Consider the following 14,610-nt stretch of genomic DNA (forward strand, 5'->3'; position numbering starts at 1 on the left):
CAAAGCAGAGATAACAGCTGGGGGTTGAGGGTGGGTTTGCAGTAGTCCATGAGGGAGCCTGGTGATAAAATAAATGTGTGGCTCCAGATAATAAGAGGTGGATAAATTTTAGATATGTACAAGAAGCAGCAAAAACACTTGGAGGAAAGGGGACCAGTTAGGATTATATGTTGTTTAGAGCCTGTAATCTTTAAAGTTGAGCTTCATCATAGTAAATTTGTTTTGTCACAGTTTGTTAATTGTTAAAATTCACGTGTTTATTCGCCACATTATTATGAGTCTATTGGGAGAATTAAAATATGACTTCAAGCAAAATAAAGTTTTTTATTACAGCAACTTCTGATACAGAAACTCTGTATCAGAGCACACAGATACTCTAGTAAACAACTACAAGAAATGGGAAGGTTAAGCGGTTTATACGTTTAATTATTAACCCATTAACATGACTGATTTCAAAGTAAGACTATCTGACATTTTTGGATCAATGTATTAGGAATTTCTGAGTCAGCAGGAAAACAACACTGGACTCGGGTAAGGAATCCAGATGTTCCTGTTCTGTCACTGACAGGTTGGGATGAAGTGAGTAAATCACCTGTCAGTCTAACCAGGTTCCGCTCACCTCAACTCTGGTTGCTTCTCCTAAAAGCCTAATTCTGGAAAGGACCTGAACCAGTCGAGCTCCCTGGGGGCTGGGTCTCTTGGAGCTCTATGATGAGGAAGACAAGTCCAGAGGGCTGGTGTGCTTGTTTAAGGCCAACAGGGCAGCTACACCCAGAGCTTAGGCATTCAGACAATGCCCATCCTCCCACCGCCTCCATCAGTACTTCTAACCATACCAGCAAGCAGCCTCATCTTCATCTGGGAATGATTTTACATTAAGTTCATTCGTGAAAAGAATTATTGCAAAAATGCTAACTCTACATAGGTAAACTTTTAATCATCAGAAATTACCATATTCTTTAATTTCAAAATATGCGGTTCCAGTTGTTGAAAAGTCTTCTTTATATTTAGCTCGAATGGTCCACACACCGTATCTATGGAAGCAAAATATTTAAAATTATGGAAGTCATGAAATGTGCCTGTTACGTTGAGCGGCTAGTGATACAAAAGTGACCAATAGAGACAAGACCCCTGTCCTCAAGAAGTTTATAGTCTAGTGGGGAGTAAAGGCAAGTAAATTAATAAAGAATTACTTACAAAATTGAGACAAGTGCCATGAAGAAAATAAGACAGTAAAATGAGGAGAGAGAAAAGAAAAAGGAAGAGAGGGACTGCATTCGATGTTGCATCCAAGGTAGCCTCTTAGAAAAGAGAGCATTTAACCCACGTCCTAAAGGATGAGAGGAAGCCAGCTTTGTGAAGAGTAAGACGAAGCACATTTTAAGCAGAGGGGATGACCTGTGAAAAGGTACTGGGGTAGGAAAGCAATGGTCGCAGGAGGCTATCATGGCTGATGCATACTCTGGCATGATCTACCCCTTGGCATAAGATGGAGGTGGAGAAATGATAAGAGTTATACAATAATTGGCTCAATTCTTCGCTATTATGGAATATTTTCAAGGAGGTACACAATTTTAAAATTACCAAATTACGTAAATCCCCCAATTTCATCCAAATTTCTAGAAGATCTTCAGTACAGTTAATTAACTGTGAACTCCCTTCTAGAGGGCAGAGCAAAAACGACCAGAAGAAGATTTTAAAGTGATATTGCAGTCATTTTTATACGCACTTATTCGTCCTTCTTTAAGTTTGTGGGAGACAGGGACTATGAATTTTTTATTTCTATTTTAAATTTCTCATTCCCGTTGTACTTTGCATTTCCCGGGAATGTGTTCACTAAATTTTTATCACATTGGGTTCTGTTTAAACATGTTCTTAATCCTCTAGCATGAGACCAAATGGAGGAAATAACTTTACTAAGATCCTCCCTCTTGAAATCTGTCTTCTGGTGGTCTATGCAGTAAAGACTACAGAAGACCAATATTTCTATTGGTCATAGCAAGGCATGGGACAAAACCAGCCTTTTAGACTGATAGTCTATTAGATTCCTTGAAGGGTGGAAGGTTGATGGTTTTGATAGAAAAAGGCCTGGGAACTATTTTTTTGATTCTTCCAAATTTTAATTTCTATCTGTAAGGTGAGAAGTATTGGGAGTGGTTTGTTTGTTTTGCCAGAACCCGAGCCTAGCTTTTCATTAGACCTGAAAAGACTTTGTACATCTTCATTTCTCTCACACTTACTTTTTGTTAACACTAGGTGGCTCCATTTGACTGGTTATCTACCTCACGACCAAAAGGTCCAGATGTCTGTTCTACAGAAAACTTTATTAAAAACACAACAAAAACTTTAAAATACTTAGGATTAGATGGAATCTTGAAGTCAGGAAAAGAAATAATTCCAGTATAATCATTTTCTTCTACCATGTCAACTTCTGATCCTTCGGGATCCTTTGAATAAAAACAGACAATTTCCAAGCATATAAATCACATTTTAAAAATTAACTGATTACGTTGTCTTTGATTGATAGAAATATTTACTAACAAATATCCATGTCTTCAAATTAAATATGAAGGGGGAAAACCATTTAAATGTTGTGAAAGACAAATACGGCTCATTTAAGGCATTTCCTCCTTTTTTGACTTTTTTCCATCTCCTGCCTCACTTAAAAAAACAAACAAACAAAAAAAGTAAATCAGTGTCCAGGGTATCCTCGTCTCAATTATCTAGAAGAGATTCAACTTTCTATTGTATGGCTAAAAAAAGACCTATGACAAAAACTGATGTTATAATGAATCAAATAATATCTCATACACTTATCTATAAAGTGGAATCTAAATTTTGTATGTGTTCATTTGGAACTTTCCAAAGCAAATATGCTGTAAAATTCATTTATTAGCTAGAAATTTGAAAGTCTACAGGCTATATCAATAATTATCAACCACAATCTTGGAACACACTGCTGCTGCTGCTGCTGCTAAGTCGCTTCAGTAGTGTCCGACTCTGTGCGACCCCATAGACAGCAGCCCAACAGGCTCCCCCGTCCCTGGGATTCTCCAGGCAAGAACACTGGAGTGGGTTGCCATTTCCTTCTCCAATGCATGAAAGTGAAAAGTGAAAGTGAAGTCACTCAGCCGTGTCCGACTCTAGCAACCCCAGGGACTACAGCCTACCAGGCTCCTCCGTCCACGGGACTTTCCAGGCAAAAGTACTGGAGTGGGTGCCATTGCCTTCTCCTTGGAACACACTAATGCTTCTCAAATAATTCATTATAAAATACTCAGATGTGAAAGTTTATGAAAGTTTCGTAATTTTTGTAAGTTATAAAGGATTCAAGGTTATTCCTGTACAGCCCTCTTTTTCACTCGTGTTCTGTTAAGATTTTTGGTTTTTTGGTTCCTTGAGTAGGAGAAAAAGGGGCTGCAACCTGCAGTGGGGACCTACTGTTAATAGGTGAGCAGTTATTTCCTCCCAAAAATGTGTAGGGTTTTGACGTGAACTGGGAAGACCATGGGAATTTATTGCACACATCTGTTATGTACATCATGGCTCATGAAAGGCTGATAATTGCTGATCTTTATCTCATGGGGTTAGCACTGTTTTCCATGTGCTAGTGTCTGTTACTTACTAAACTCTAAACTCCTCAAGCGTAAGTGCCACAGGCTGTAATTCTTTACCTTGTATTGTGCAAATCAAAAAGATCATACTTAATAGACATTCAACTAATTCTTAGTTGAATCGATGGATTAATTCACTAAGTTGAATTCTTAGTGATTGAGGGGTGGTCTTTAAGAAATGTATCATGAAGCATATATTTAAATGATTTAGTTCAAAACCATAACTTTCTGAGATTTTCATTTTCATGGTATTTTTACATATTGTAAAGGAATAACCCTACAACGTGACACACATAGAAGGTGTTCAACAGCCATTTCTGAACATTGAATAAGCCAGTATGGTGTCAGGACAGGGTTATGGAGCAAAGTATCTTGTCCTGATGAAAATTTAAATAATTTAAAATTTTTTATATAAAATTATTATTTAAATAAACATACTTACTATGAAAGTTAAGACCGTTTCTCTTTTGGCTGGCTTCAGGTCATCATTCAGTGAATAAACTCTAACCTTTACTGTAAGAATAATTGATATCATCAATAACTTTGTGAAGCGACAGTATTTTGATATTTGCAATAATCATCCTTAAAAGAGATAAGCCTCATCTTAAAGATTCAATACATAATCATATATGGAAATTCGTATTTAAAAGAAAGAAAAAGTTAGCTTGTAGACAAATACATCACTAAAAATTTTTTCTTTTATTGAGAATCCTTTTCAGTTCAGTTCAGTTCGGTCACTCAGTCATGTTCGACTCTTTTCAACCCTGTGGACTGCAGCACACCAGGCTTCCCTGTCCATCACCAACTCTCGGAATTTGCTCAAACTCATGTCCATCGAGTCGGTGATGCCATCCAACCACCTCATCCTCTGTTGTCCCCTTCTCCTCCTGCCCTCAATCTTTCCCAGCACATCACTAAAATTTTTTTCTTTTAAAGAGAATCCTTTTGCATTCCTTTAAAGAGCTACTTCTATTTAAAGTATTTTTTAAAGATATTAAAGATATAAAGCATTTTTAAAAGATTTTTAAATTCTTCTTTAAAGAATTTAAAGAACAGTTCACTTTATTAAAATTTATTTGCATATATCTTTGGGGGAACAAATATATAGTACAAAATTAGTTATATCTGTAATTAGGCCAGTATTTATAAAAAATTTCATAGTAGCAAAATAGTGATGTCTACCTATGGTTATATTGAGCTTAGTCACTCAGTCATGTCTGACTCCTGCGACCCCATGGACTGTAGCCCATCAGGCTCCTCTGTCCACGAGGATTCTCCAGGCAAGAATACTGGAGCGGGTTGCCATGCGCTCCTCCAGGGGATCTTTCCACCCAACCTGGGATCGAACCCAGGTCTCCTGCACTGCAGTCCGATTCTTTACTATCTGAGCCACCAGGGAAGCCCAAGAATACTGGAGTGGTTATACTGGGAGTATAATAAATCATCTCAGAATTGAAGATTTTAATGAAAAATTAGGTGGTTTGTTTCAGACTATACACTCTTACAACAAGGCCCCAAATTGTCTCTTACTGTTGCTAAGGATAGTTTTGAATTGTACAGTTTTGTTACATTTATTGAGCCAGATCCTACAATTATTCCTTCGTTGTTAAAAGAATAATGGCAGGGAGCTCAGTAACAATTAGTTCCCTTCCACTTCTTCCTGTCAGATCCCCACCTTTTAAACGAATACGTCTGCTTAGCTTTTAACTCTTAGCTGCTTGAACACGCTGGTTTAATTCCTTCCAATGACATATTATAATTTCTCTAGGGTTTTTCTGATGCTCAAATCATTTCATGGCCAAAACTTTAACCACAAACGGTTAAACGTTTGTAGACAGACGTCATAAACCTTTAAAGGGTAAGTATTATGCAAAGCTCTACCTAAGAAGCCACATATTAAGCTCTCTAAAATTGATTTCACTAAGACCATAAGATCAAAATGAAATGCTCAGTAAATCCCTCTGCCCTGCTGTCCCCTCACGCCTGTCTCTCAGCTCGAGTCCCCTCTCCTGCCTTATGAACATACCTGGTCCAGCCCTGAGCATCATTGAGCTGCTGCCAGAGGCAGTGTGCCGCAAAAGTTAAGAGTTTGGGCCCTAAAATTCAAAACTTTGGTTTCATTTCTATCTCTGCCACTTTCCAACGTGACCCAGAACAGGATACTTAATCCCTCTTACCCCTTCGGCCCCACATCTGTAACACAGGACTGCTAGTATCTGCTTCATGGCACGCGAGACTAAATGAGACAAAGCTTTGCATAACCCAGCGCATAACAACGAACCATGAATGCTTATTATTTTTATTTTATTTTTATTATTTCTATAGCTACTTGTCCACTTCCTAACTCAGTTTGTGCTAGGTTAGAAAATTAATCTTGTCTTCATAGCGACGGTATACCAAAGGCAAGTTCAATAAATGCTTTTTGTACCAAAGGTATAGCTTATAGACGTTTAAAATAGATATTGAATGCCTTCTACGTGCAGACACTATGCTAGGCACCGAGATATGATGGTGGCAAATCAATGTGGAATTCCTCTAATGGAGTGGAGTAGAGAGGCAAACACAAGATCCCACAACTGTAAACTTCCAGGGGTGGGAAATGCTGCCAAGGACACTGCCCGGCTTTCTGAGGCCGACAGAGGGAGCTTTGACGCAGAGAAGGCTGCCCTCTGTGTGATGGCACGGAAGAGGTGAGTGGAAGTTCAGAGGGCGAGGAAGGCGATGAATGTTCCGGGGAGAGGCTCACAGGCCTTACTACGGATGGGAAAACGGTGCAAGAAAGCAACTGTACAGACGTCAGATTGGCTGCTGTCCACAGACGAGAGCCGGCACGGTGGGTGATGAGGCAGGAGGGGCGGGCAGGACACAGGCTGTGTGAAACTGGAAGCATTTTGGTCAATATTCTAAAATCCTTCATCCTGTAAAGCCTTGAAGATCTAAGCCTCTATCCTAAAGACACTTATATGAAAAATCCCTCCAGGATCTTCAGATTAAAATGTGAGGACTGGGACATTAGAGCTATAAATAGCAAGATGTAATTAATTTCTAAAAGAATTACTTTTCAGTAATTCTTTTTTCTTCTGTGTTAATAAGGCTTTGTGCTATTCCATAGATTAAATGATAATGGAAAATACTTTCCTGATGCTTACTCTGGGGTAGGCAGTGTTTGAAGTGCTTTATACATATGAATTCACCAAACTCTCACAACTCTGAGAGGTAAGTTCTATTACTATCTCCACTATACAGATGAGGAAAACGGGACTCAGAAAGATTAACTCACACAAGGTCATGGAGCTAATAAGAGCCCCAACTGTGATTTGAACCCAGACAATTTGGCTCCTGAGTCTGCTGTTCACAACTATATTTCACTACCTCTCATTAATGAGTCAAAATTTAGAGGGAGGTGCTCTGGTTTTCTGTATGATCTATTCTAAGATAGAATAGGTCTTAGAGAGATCTTAGAGATCTCTCATCTCTATTCTAAGATGCTGCTGCTGCTAAGTCGCTTCAGTCGTGTCCGACTCTGCGACCCCATAGACTGCAGCCCACCAGGCTCCCCCGTCCCTGGGATTCTCCAGGCAAGAACACTGGAGTGGGTTGTCATTTCCTTCTCCATTCTAAGATGAAGATACTACATATTTTTATGGTAAAGTTCTGATAAAGAAATAATAAATGGGGCTGTTCTTAAGGGAAAACTTGAGAGCTAACAGAATTCCCAGGGTCTGGGTATCAGGCTGCTTGATGGACAAAGATGAGGACCCTAGGGACTTGCCTGGAGGGCAGTGGTTAAGACTGCATGCTTCCATTGCGAGGGGCACAGGTTCAATCCCTGGTCAGGGAACTAATGTCCTGCATGCCACGGGGCACAGCCAAAAATTAAACAAGAAAAAGAAAGATGAGAACCCTAAATGGTAAGTAGTGTCAACAAGACCCAATTAAAGAAGCATCCTCTAATATGGGAACAGGGCAAGGGTGAGGGTATATTTGTTTCAAGGTATGATGTTTAAAAAGGGCTCAAACTTTATGGGCAGAGACTATCTCAATGAACACCAAGTCATCTTCTTGGAGTCAATAGGATGCTATTCTGGCAACGATATTATGTCCAAGCTGGAAGCGATACCCCAACCTTTCTAGGCCTTTTCTTTCTGAGCTGGTCATGACAGGAGATCCTGCTGAAAAGGCAATGGTGCAGGCCCATTCCACTCCATTCTGTCATCAGCATCAGTCAACATGTAGCAAGCATGTGCTACCTGAAAGGTTTTCAACAAAACTGGCTGGTCTGGCCTCTCGTCCTCTTTCCTTCACCAATAATGCCATTATTGAAACTCCGGAACCTCCCCCTTCCATGTACTCTTATAATTCCATCCTGATTTGCTCAAAAGTTAATTTTGGCAACAGGGAGTGATGGAGGAATTGAAGATTTTGCAGATACGTGAACATATGTGGGCAGCATTCACACTTTTCTGTGTTTTGTTTTTCGTTCACTGGGAGTAAATCCAGCCACTCACCAATCAGAGGTTTGATGGGCTACCCTGTCCTTTCCCCCTCTAACAGATAAACCACTAATACAAACCCGTGTTCTAATAGGAACTTTCTTTAGGTAGATCTCCTTAGAAAATTAATATCCATCTATTTATGTGACTTCACTTACTTTTTGCTGAATCATCTGATACCCTAGGCTTTGATTTGTTTTCTGAATTTGAGAATTAGCTGCAAAGTAATAGAATGTTTTTATGATCACTACTTTATAACAAATTATTTTCACATTGCCAAAATTATATTTGCAGTTACCTCTTATAGCTTGTTTAATAATAAAACCTAACACTACATCTCATAATTCTTAAATAGCTTTTTTCCTACGTGGGAACAACTGACAGGGTAGATAATGTACTTGTTGACTTTTGTGATTTCCATATGAATCTGAGATTTATATTTAAAATTTAAAAACTAAATTCCATATATTTAACAATTTCCATATGAATTTAAAATTAAAATTATATTTATAAGTAGAAATCACTGGGGATTGAGACTCTTTTGATCAAGTTGGAAGCCTGTCTCCACTTAAACTCAAGCGTTAAAGCTCACAGTGATACTGGCCTGTCATCTTATTTTGTGGTGTCCCTGTCTGCTTTTGTCATCTCAGCGCTGGTGGCCTCATAGAATGAGCTTGGCAGTGTTCATGCTGCTGTATTTAGATAGATAACCAGCGAGGACCTATTGCATGGCCCAGGGACCTCTGCTCAACAGTCTGTAATAACCTAAAGGTGAAAATAATGTGATACATGTATATGTACAGATGAATCACTTGGCTATACACCTGAAGCTAACACAGCTTTGTAAACCAGTTTGACTCCAATGCAAAACAAACATTAAAAATAAACGATTCTTCCCCACATCCAGAGTTCAGTTTAAACAAATGCCGTCATCCATTATCCAGTTGCTCCAGCTTGAAGGATAAAGCTCTACAGTACGGTGTCAGTGCCCGTCCCACTGCTCCCCAGAGAAAGAGGCGTCTCACACTCTACCTGACTGGTGTGGGGTGTACACAGGTTTGTCTGTGTGAATGAAGAGGAATCCATTGTCGTAGGTTACTGGCATTTTTTTTGCTTTTGAAAAATGCTTTGATGTAACTTCCAGATACACATGTGAAACGGAGCTTTGTCTTTCAGACAACTGTTTGGGTTGTATCTGTAAAAGAAAATGTTGATGGCAAAGAATATAATAATTCCAAAGTTATAAAACATGTTATTTAAAAAGTAGTATAGGAGCCAAAGTAGTAAATAAATTTTGCTCCAAGCCCTTCAGTATCAAACATCATAATCAACATTCAGCTTTAAGTAATTAAAAATTTTTGGTTCTATGCTTCCCAAATTTTATACACATTTTTAAAACTACTACTATGAAAGTGTTAGCTGCTCAGTTGTGTCTGACTCTTTGTGACCCCACGGACTGTAGCCCACCAGGCTCCTCTGTCCATGGGATTCTCCAGGCAAGAATAGACCCAGGGATCAAAGCTGGGTCTCCTGCATTGTGGGCAGATCCTTTACCATCTGAACCACAGCTCTCCTAACAAGCTTTAACCTCTTCATTTTGCTGGGTTAGTCCGTGTTCTCCATTCCCTCTCTTCAACATCCTGACTGGTGTTCAGGACACTGTATTATATTTACATCCTCTGTTCCCATGGTTGAGCAGTACACTTTCCAGTTTGAGATAAAAGCTAATTAATACAACCAACCATGGTGAATTAGATATACGAGAGTACTATAAACGTTTGGAAAAGCAGTAAGAATCTATAAAGATTCTGCACTCAGATTGCTTTGCGAGTACCTAAGTTTTTTCTCTACTTCAAGGAAATAGAAACTGCAGAACAGATGATTCGTTAAAGGTGTGACCCATTATGAATAAGGCTGGCTGCTGCAAGTGGACCCAAGGAAAGACCTTGGCACAACATCAAACGATTAGCAAATAAAGATATATTGTAATGTTGAGATAAATTTAAATGCTTAAGATATGCATCAGTTTTTATGATTTCCCCACCCTAATTTATTTTCCAAATTAGCCATTTAAGTTAACACTGATCAATAGCGTTTTCTGTGGTGAGGGGAATGTCCTAAAACTATGCTGCTCAGTACAGGCCATCTGTAGCTATTTAAGCACTAGAAACATGACTAGTATGAGTGATGAACTGAATTTTTTATATTAGTTACATTTGATTGATTTAAATTTAAAGATAACAGCCACATGTTTGTGGCTAATGGCAGCAGATAAAAGTGCCTTCTTTGGGGAAATGAATTTTATTTCCTCATAAACCTAATAAGTGGACCTGTTTGCTAAAAGGTTAGAGCACTTATCATCAAGGACATGAAGCAAAGAATTCCTACGTTTGGTTAGAATTTATTTAGATCAGTGTTTCTGAAATTTGAGTAATATATAGAACTCTTTTAAAGGATAAAATATTCTGGAGGACTCTCAAGTGTTGACTTTTTGTTATTTATAAAAATAAAGAAATATTTTCAGTACAGTGTTAAATATGTACAGACCTAAAAGCATAATATTCTTGTGCTTATCACTTTTGTATAACTATAAAATCTAAACATTTATAAAATAAACTCAAAATGGTAAATATCAACGTAATTCTAACTTTTAGCTCTTTATAAAATTTCAAAGTTTAATCTCTTTTTAAAGAACTCATGTTAAAGAAACACTGGTCTAATAAGCCTCAGAGGCCCTTCCAAGTCTAGAAGTCTTTGATTTTTTGGTTCTTTATTTTTGAATTTATATCAGAATTTAAAACAATATTTTTCACTTGGATAAAGAAACAGTAAATATGAAAGTTATTTTTAGTTATCAGAGTTCTTAATAAGAAATGAATTACGAGCAATTCTCTAACCAAACTATACAACAATATCTTAATTCCTCAGTTGTGTCCAACTCTTTCTGACCCCATGGATTGTAGCCCGCCAGGCTCTTCTGTCCATGAAATTCTCCAGGCAAGAATACCTGAGTGGGTTACCATTCCCTTCTCCAGGGGATCTTCCCGATCCGGGGATCGAAATTCAGTCTCCTGCACTGCAGGCAGATTCTTTTACCGTCTGAGCCGCCAGGGAAGCCCAATAGAAGGAAAATTTATTTGATACAGGTTGTTCTTTCTATTAACTATGGTTATACATAAGAGCTATTCACTTTAGTAATCAATAATTCATTAGTTTTAGAAGTTTTGATTGTAGGATATTGGAGTTTAAACAAATAGCATCCAGGGATTTTTGTAGGCAATGCATGACAGATCAATATGCGTGTTCATATCAGTCTGTTTCTTTGCATTAGTCATTTTCACAGTAAACGAGTACTTTCCATTCATTTCCAAATCTGTTCACATTGGTGTTAGTCTCTCAGTCCTGTCCGACTCCTTGCAACCGCACAGACTGTAGCCCCTCGGCTCCTCTGTCCAGGAGAATACTGGAGTGAGTTGCCATCTCCTTCTCCATATGCTCACATTAGGACTTTATTTTCCAATAAGAATGTTAAAGTTTTCATACACTACTTAAAAAGCAGATACAACTCTCCTATTTAGAATTTTCTTTTCCACGCATATCATCATTAGTGACTGACATCATCTAGGAATCACACAGCGGTAGTTTGGTATAAATGACGAAATCTCTGTTATCAATATTCAAACTGGATACACATTTTATTGAGAATATTCTGTATGTATAAAGAAACTGAAGGATAAATACATACTGTTAAGGTAGCCGAATTTTGGAATTTATTTTCTGCAGATAAAGTAACATGGCCTGAAGAGTAAGTAACTTTTTTGTCGGGAAAGCTTTTGATTGAGACTGTTGCATCAAATTCTTCAGTGTATCCATAAGCTTGAATTACAACATTTTCATATGCTCCAACATGGAATACTTTTGGTGCTGAAATGACATACCTGTTGAAATAAGAAAGAGAAGGATAAGTATTTTTATATGACATTTTTGTTATATTTCTGACTTTTTATCTCACTTGATAGATTAGATTACAATGGGCACTTTTTCTCAACTTGAAATGATATTTTAAATTAACATTTATTTGCTATCTACAATCATTTCAGCACAGTTTCCAAGAAAAAAATAGCTTGGAATTAAGACTTTAGAAATAGAGCTGGTGACTTTGTTAACCTCTAGAAAGGTAGTGATAACACCTTCCCTGAGCGTCTATAGCAAAGGAAAACTTTTAATGATAAATAGGTTCAATATTTTTGCCCGACGCAGAAAAAAGCAACATAGGTACCAGAGATTGAATTCCAGTTCTGCCATCTGCTGGCTGAGCGACCATGGTAAAATCACTAACCCTCTCTGAAGAGTTAAATAATATACCTTAATTATTACCTCTTTTGTTGTTTAGCCACTAAATGGTGTCTGACTCTTTGCAGCCCCATAGACTATAGCCCGCCAGGCTCCTCTGTCCATGGTATTTCCCAGGCAAGAATACTGGGTGGGTTTTGCCATCTCCTACTTTGAGGGATCTTCCCAAACCAGGCACTGAACCCTCGTCTCCTGCACTGGCAGGCTGACGCTTTACCTCTGAGCCAGCGCAGAAGCCAGTCACCTTTACCAGGGTGCCAAGGAGGAAATAGGAATATCTATCTGAAAGCATCTAGCATACTTCAGTTCAGTTCAGTCGCTCAGTCGTGCCCGACTCTTTGCGACCCCATGAATCGAAGCACACCAGGCCTCCCTGTCCATCACCAACTCCCGGAGTTCACTCAAACTCGTGTCCATCGAGTTGGTGATGCCATCCAGCCATCTCATCCTCTGTCATCCCCTTCTCCTCCTGCCCCAAATCCCTCCCAGCATCAGAGTCTTTTCCAATGAGTCAACTCTTCGCATGAGGTGGCCAAAGTACTGGAGTTTCAGCTTCAGCATCATTCCCTCCAAAGAACACCCAGGACTGGTTGGATCTCCTTGCAGTCCAAGGGACTCTCAAGAGTCTTATCCAACACCACAGTTCAAAAGCATCAATTCTTCAGCGTTCCACTTTCTTCACAGTCCAACTCTCACATCCATACGTGACCACTGGGAAAACCATAGCCTTGACTAGACGGACCTTTGTTGGCAAAGTAATGTCTCTGCTTTTGAATATGCTATCTAGGTTGGTCATAACTTTCCTTCCAAGGAGGAAGCATGCTTAGTACTCAATAAATGTTTGCTGAATTGTTGAAAGGAAATACTCTTATAACTATTATGTTATTCTAGTGGGTGGATCCGAGAAGGCGATGGCACCCCACTCCAGTACTCTTGCCTGGAAAAATCCCATTAACGGAGGAGCCTGGTGGGCTGCAGTCCATGGGGTCGCTAAAAGTCGGACATGACTGAGCGACTTCACTTTCACTTCTCACTTTCATGCATTGGAGAAGGAAATGGCAACCCACTCCAGTGTTCTTGCCTGGAGAATCCCAGGGACGGGGAGCCTGGTGGGCTGCCGTCTGTGGGGTCACACAGAGTCGGACACGACTGAAGCGACTTAGCAGCAGCAGCAGCAGCAGCAGCAGCAGCAGCAGTGGGTGGATGAAGAAATGAACAGAATAACAGTGAGCCAGGAAATGCATTTAGAAATGGAAGTAGTAATGGAGGTCCTTGCAGAACATATGATAACAGTCATACAACATAATGATAAGAACAAAAAGTGAGAAATGAGAGGCTGTATGAGGGCTTTACGTACAACTCCTAATCTTTACAGCAGGCCAGTGACGTAGATGTCATTATTATTCCTATTTCACAAGTGACCAGAGGTTAAGTGGACCAAGGTCACACAGCTTATAAGTGGACGAGGCAGGTCTTCATGTTCAGGCCTCACTCTATTATGTGCATAACTGAGGTCAAGGTTATAAACTATGTTTGCAAACGGTGGGCTGTTCCCTCAGTTTTATATTTTACGTGATGTATCAAGAATGGATGTGAATCAATATAAGGTTTTGAAATAGAAATCTTAAAATGGGTGAATTTTCATAGTTTTATTAAAAGAAAACTTACAAATATAAACAAGGTTATTAATTGTATATTGTAAACGTATCTAATTGGAACAGTGAGAGCTACCTATGCTATTAATAGAAAAAGAAGTGTGTTTCAACCCAAAAGGTGATTGAATAATTCAAGCAGCTGATTAGGGCTAGAGGGCACAGGCCAGCGGGCAGAATTATTGCAGATTCCTCACAACACTATGGGCTTCCCCAGTGGCTTGGCGGTAAAGAACCCGCCTGCCAATGCACGAGACGTAAGAGGCGTGGGTTTGATCTCTGAGCTGGGAAGATCCCTTGGACAAGGGCATGGCGACCCGCTCAGTGTTCTTGCCTGGAGAATCCCACAGACAGAGGAGCCTGGTGGGCTGCAGTCCGAGGGGTCAGGGAGTTGGACACGACTGAAGCAACGTAGCACACATGTGCGCACAACACTGACGTTTCAAAAGGCTTCAAAATCAGCAAGTCTCTAATAACAATGAAACTAATTTGGAAGCA

General features: G+C 39.3%; 1 protein-coding gene across 1 annotated transcript in view; it reads right to left on the reverse strand.

Annotated features, from left to right (window-relative positions):
- The window catches only part of C5 (complement C5), a 117,044-nt gene that overhangs the window by 97,979 nt on the left and 4,455 nt on the right, over positions 1-14,610 (reverse strand). Inside the window, exons 2-6 of the mRNA XM_027550679.1 lie at positions 11,853-12,045; positions 9,140-9,302; positions 4,057-4,127; positions 2,356-2,447; positions 952-1,034 (exon numbers count right to left, since the gene is read on the reverse strand). Of these exons, the coding sequence (XP_027406480.1) occupies positions 952-1,034; positions 2,356-2,447; positions 4,057-4,127; positions 9,140-9,302; positions 11,853-12,045 (602 nt within the window). The remainder of the gene's footprint in view (positions 1-951; positions 1,035-2,355; positions 2,448-4,056; positions 4,128-9,139; positions 9,303-11,852; positions 12,046-14,610) is intronic.

This window comes from Bos indicus x Bos taurus, chromosome 8 (genome assembly GCF_003369695.1).
Source record: "Bos indicus x Bos taurus breed Angus x Brahman F1 hybrid chromosome 8, Bos_hybrid_MaternalHap_v2.0, whole genome shotgun sequence".
NCBI classification, from domain to species: domain Eukaryota; kingdom Metazoa; phylum Chordata; class Mammalia; order Artiodactyla; family Bovidae; genus Bos; species Bos indicus x Bos taurus.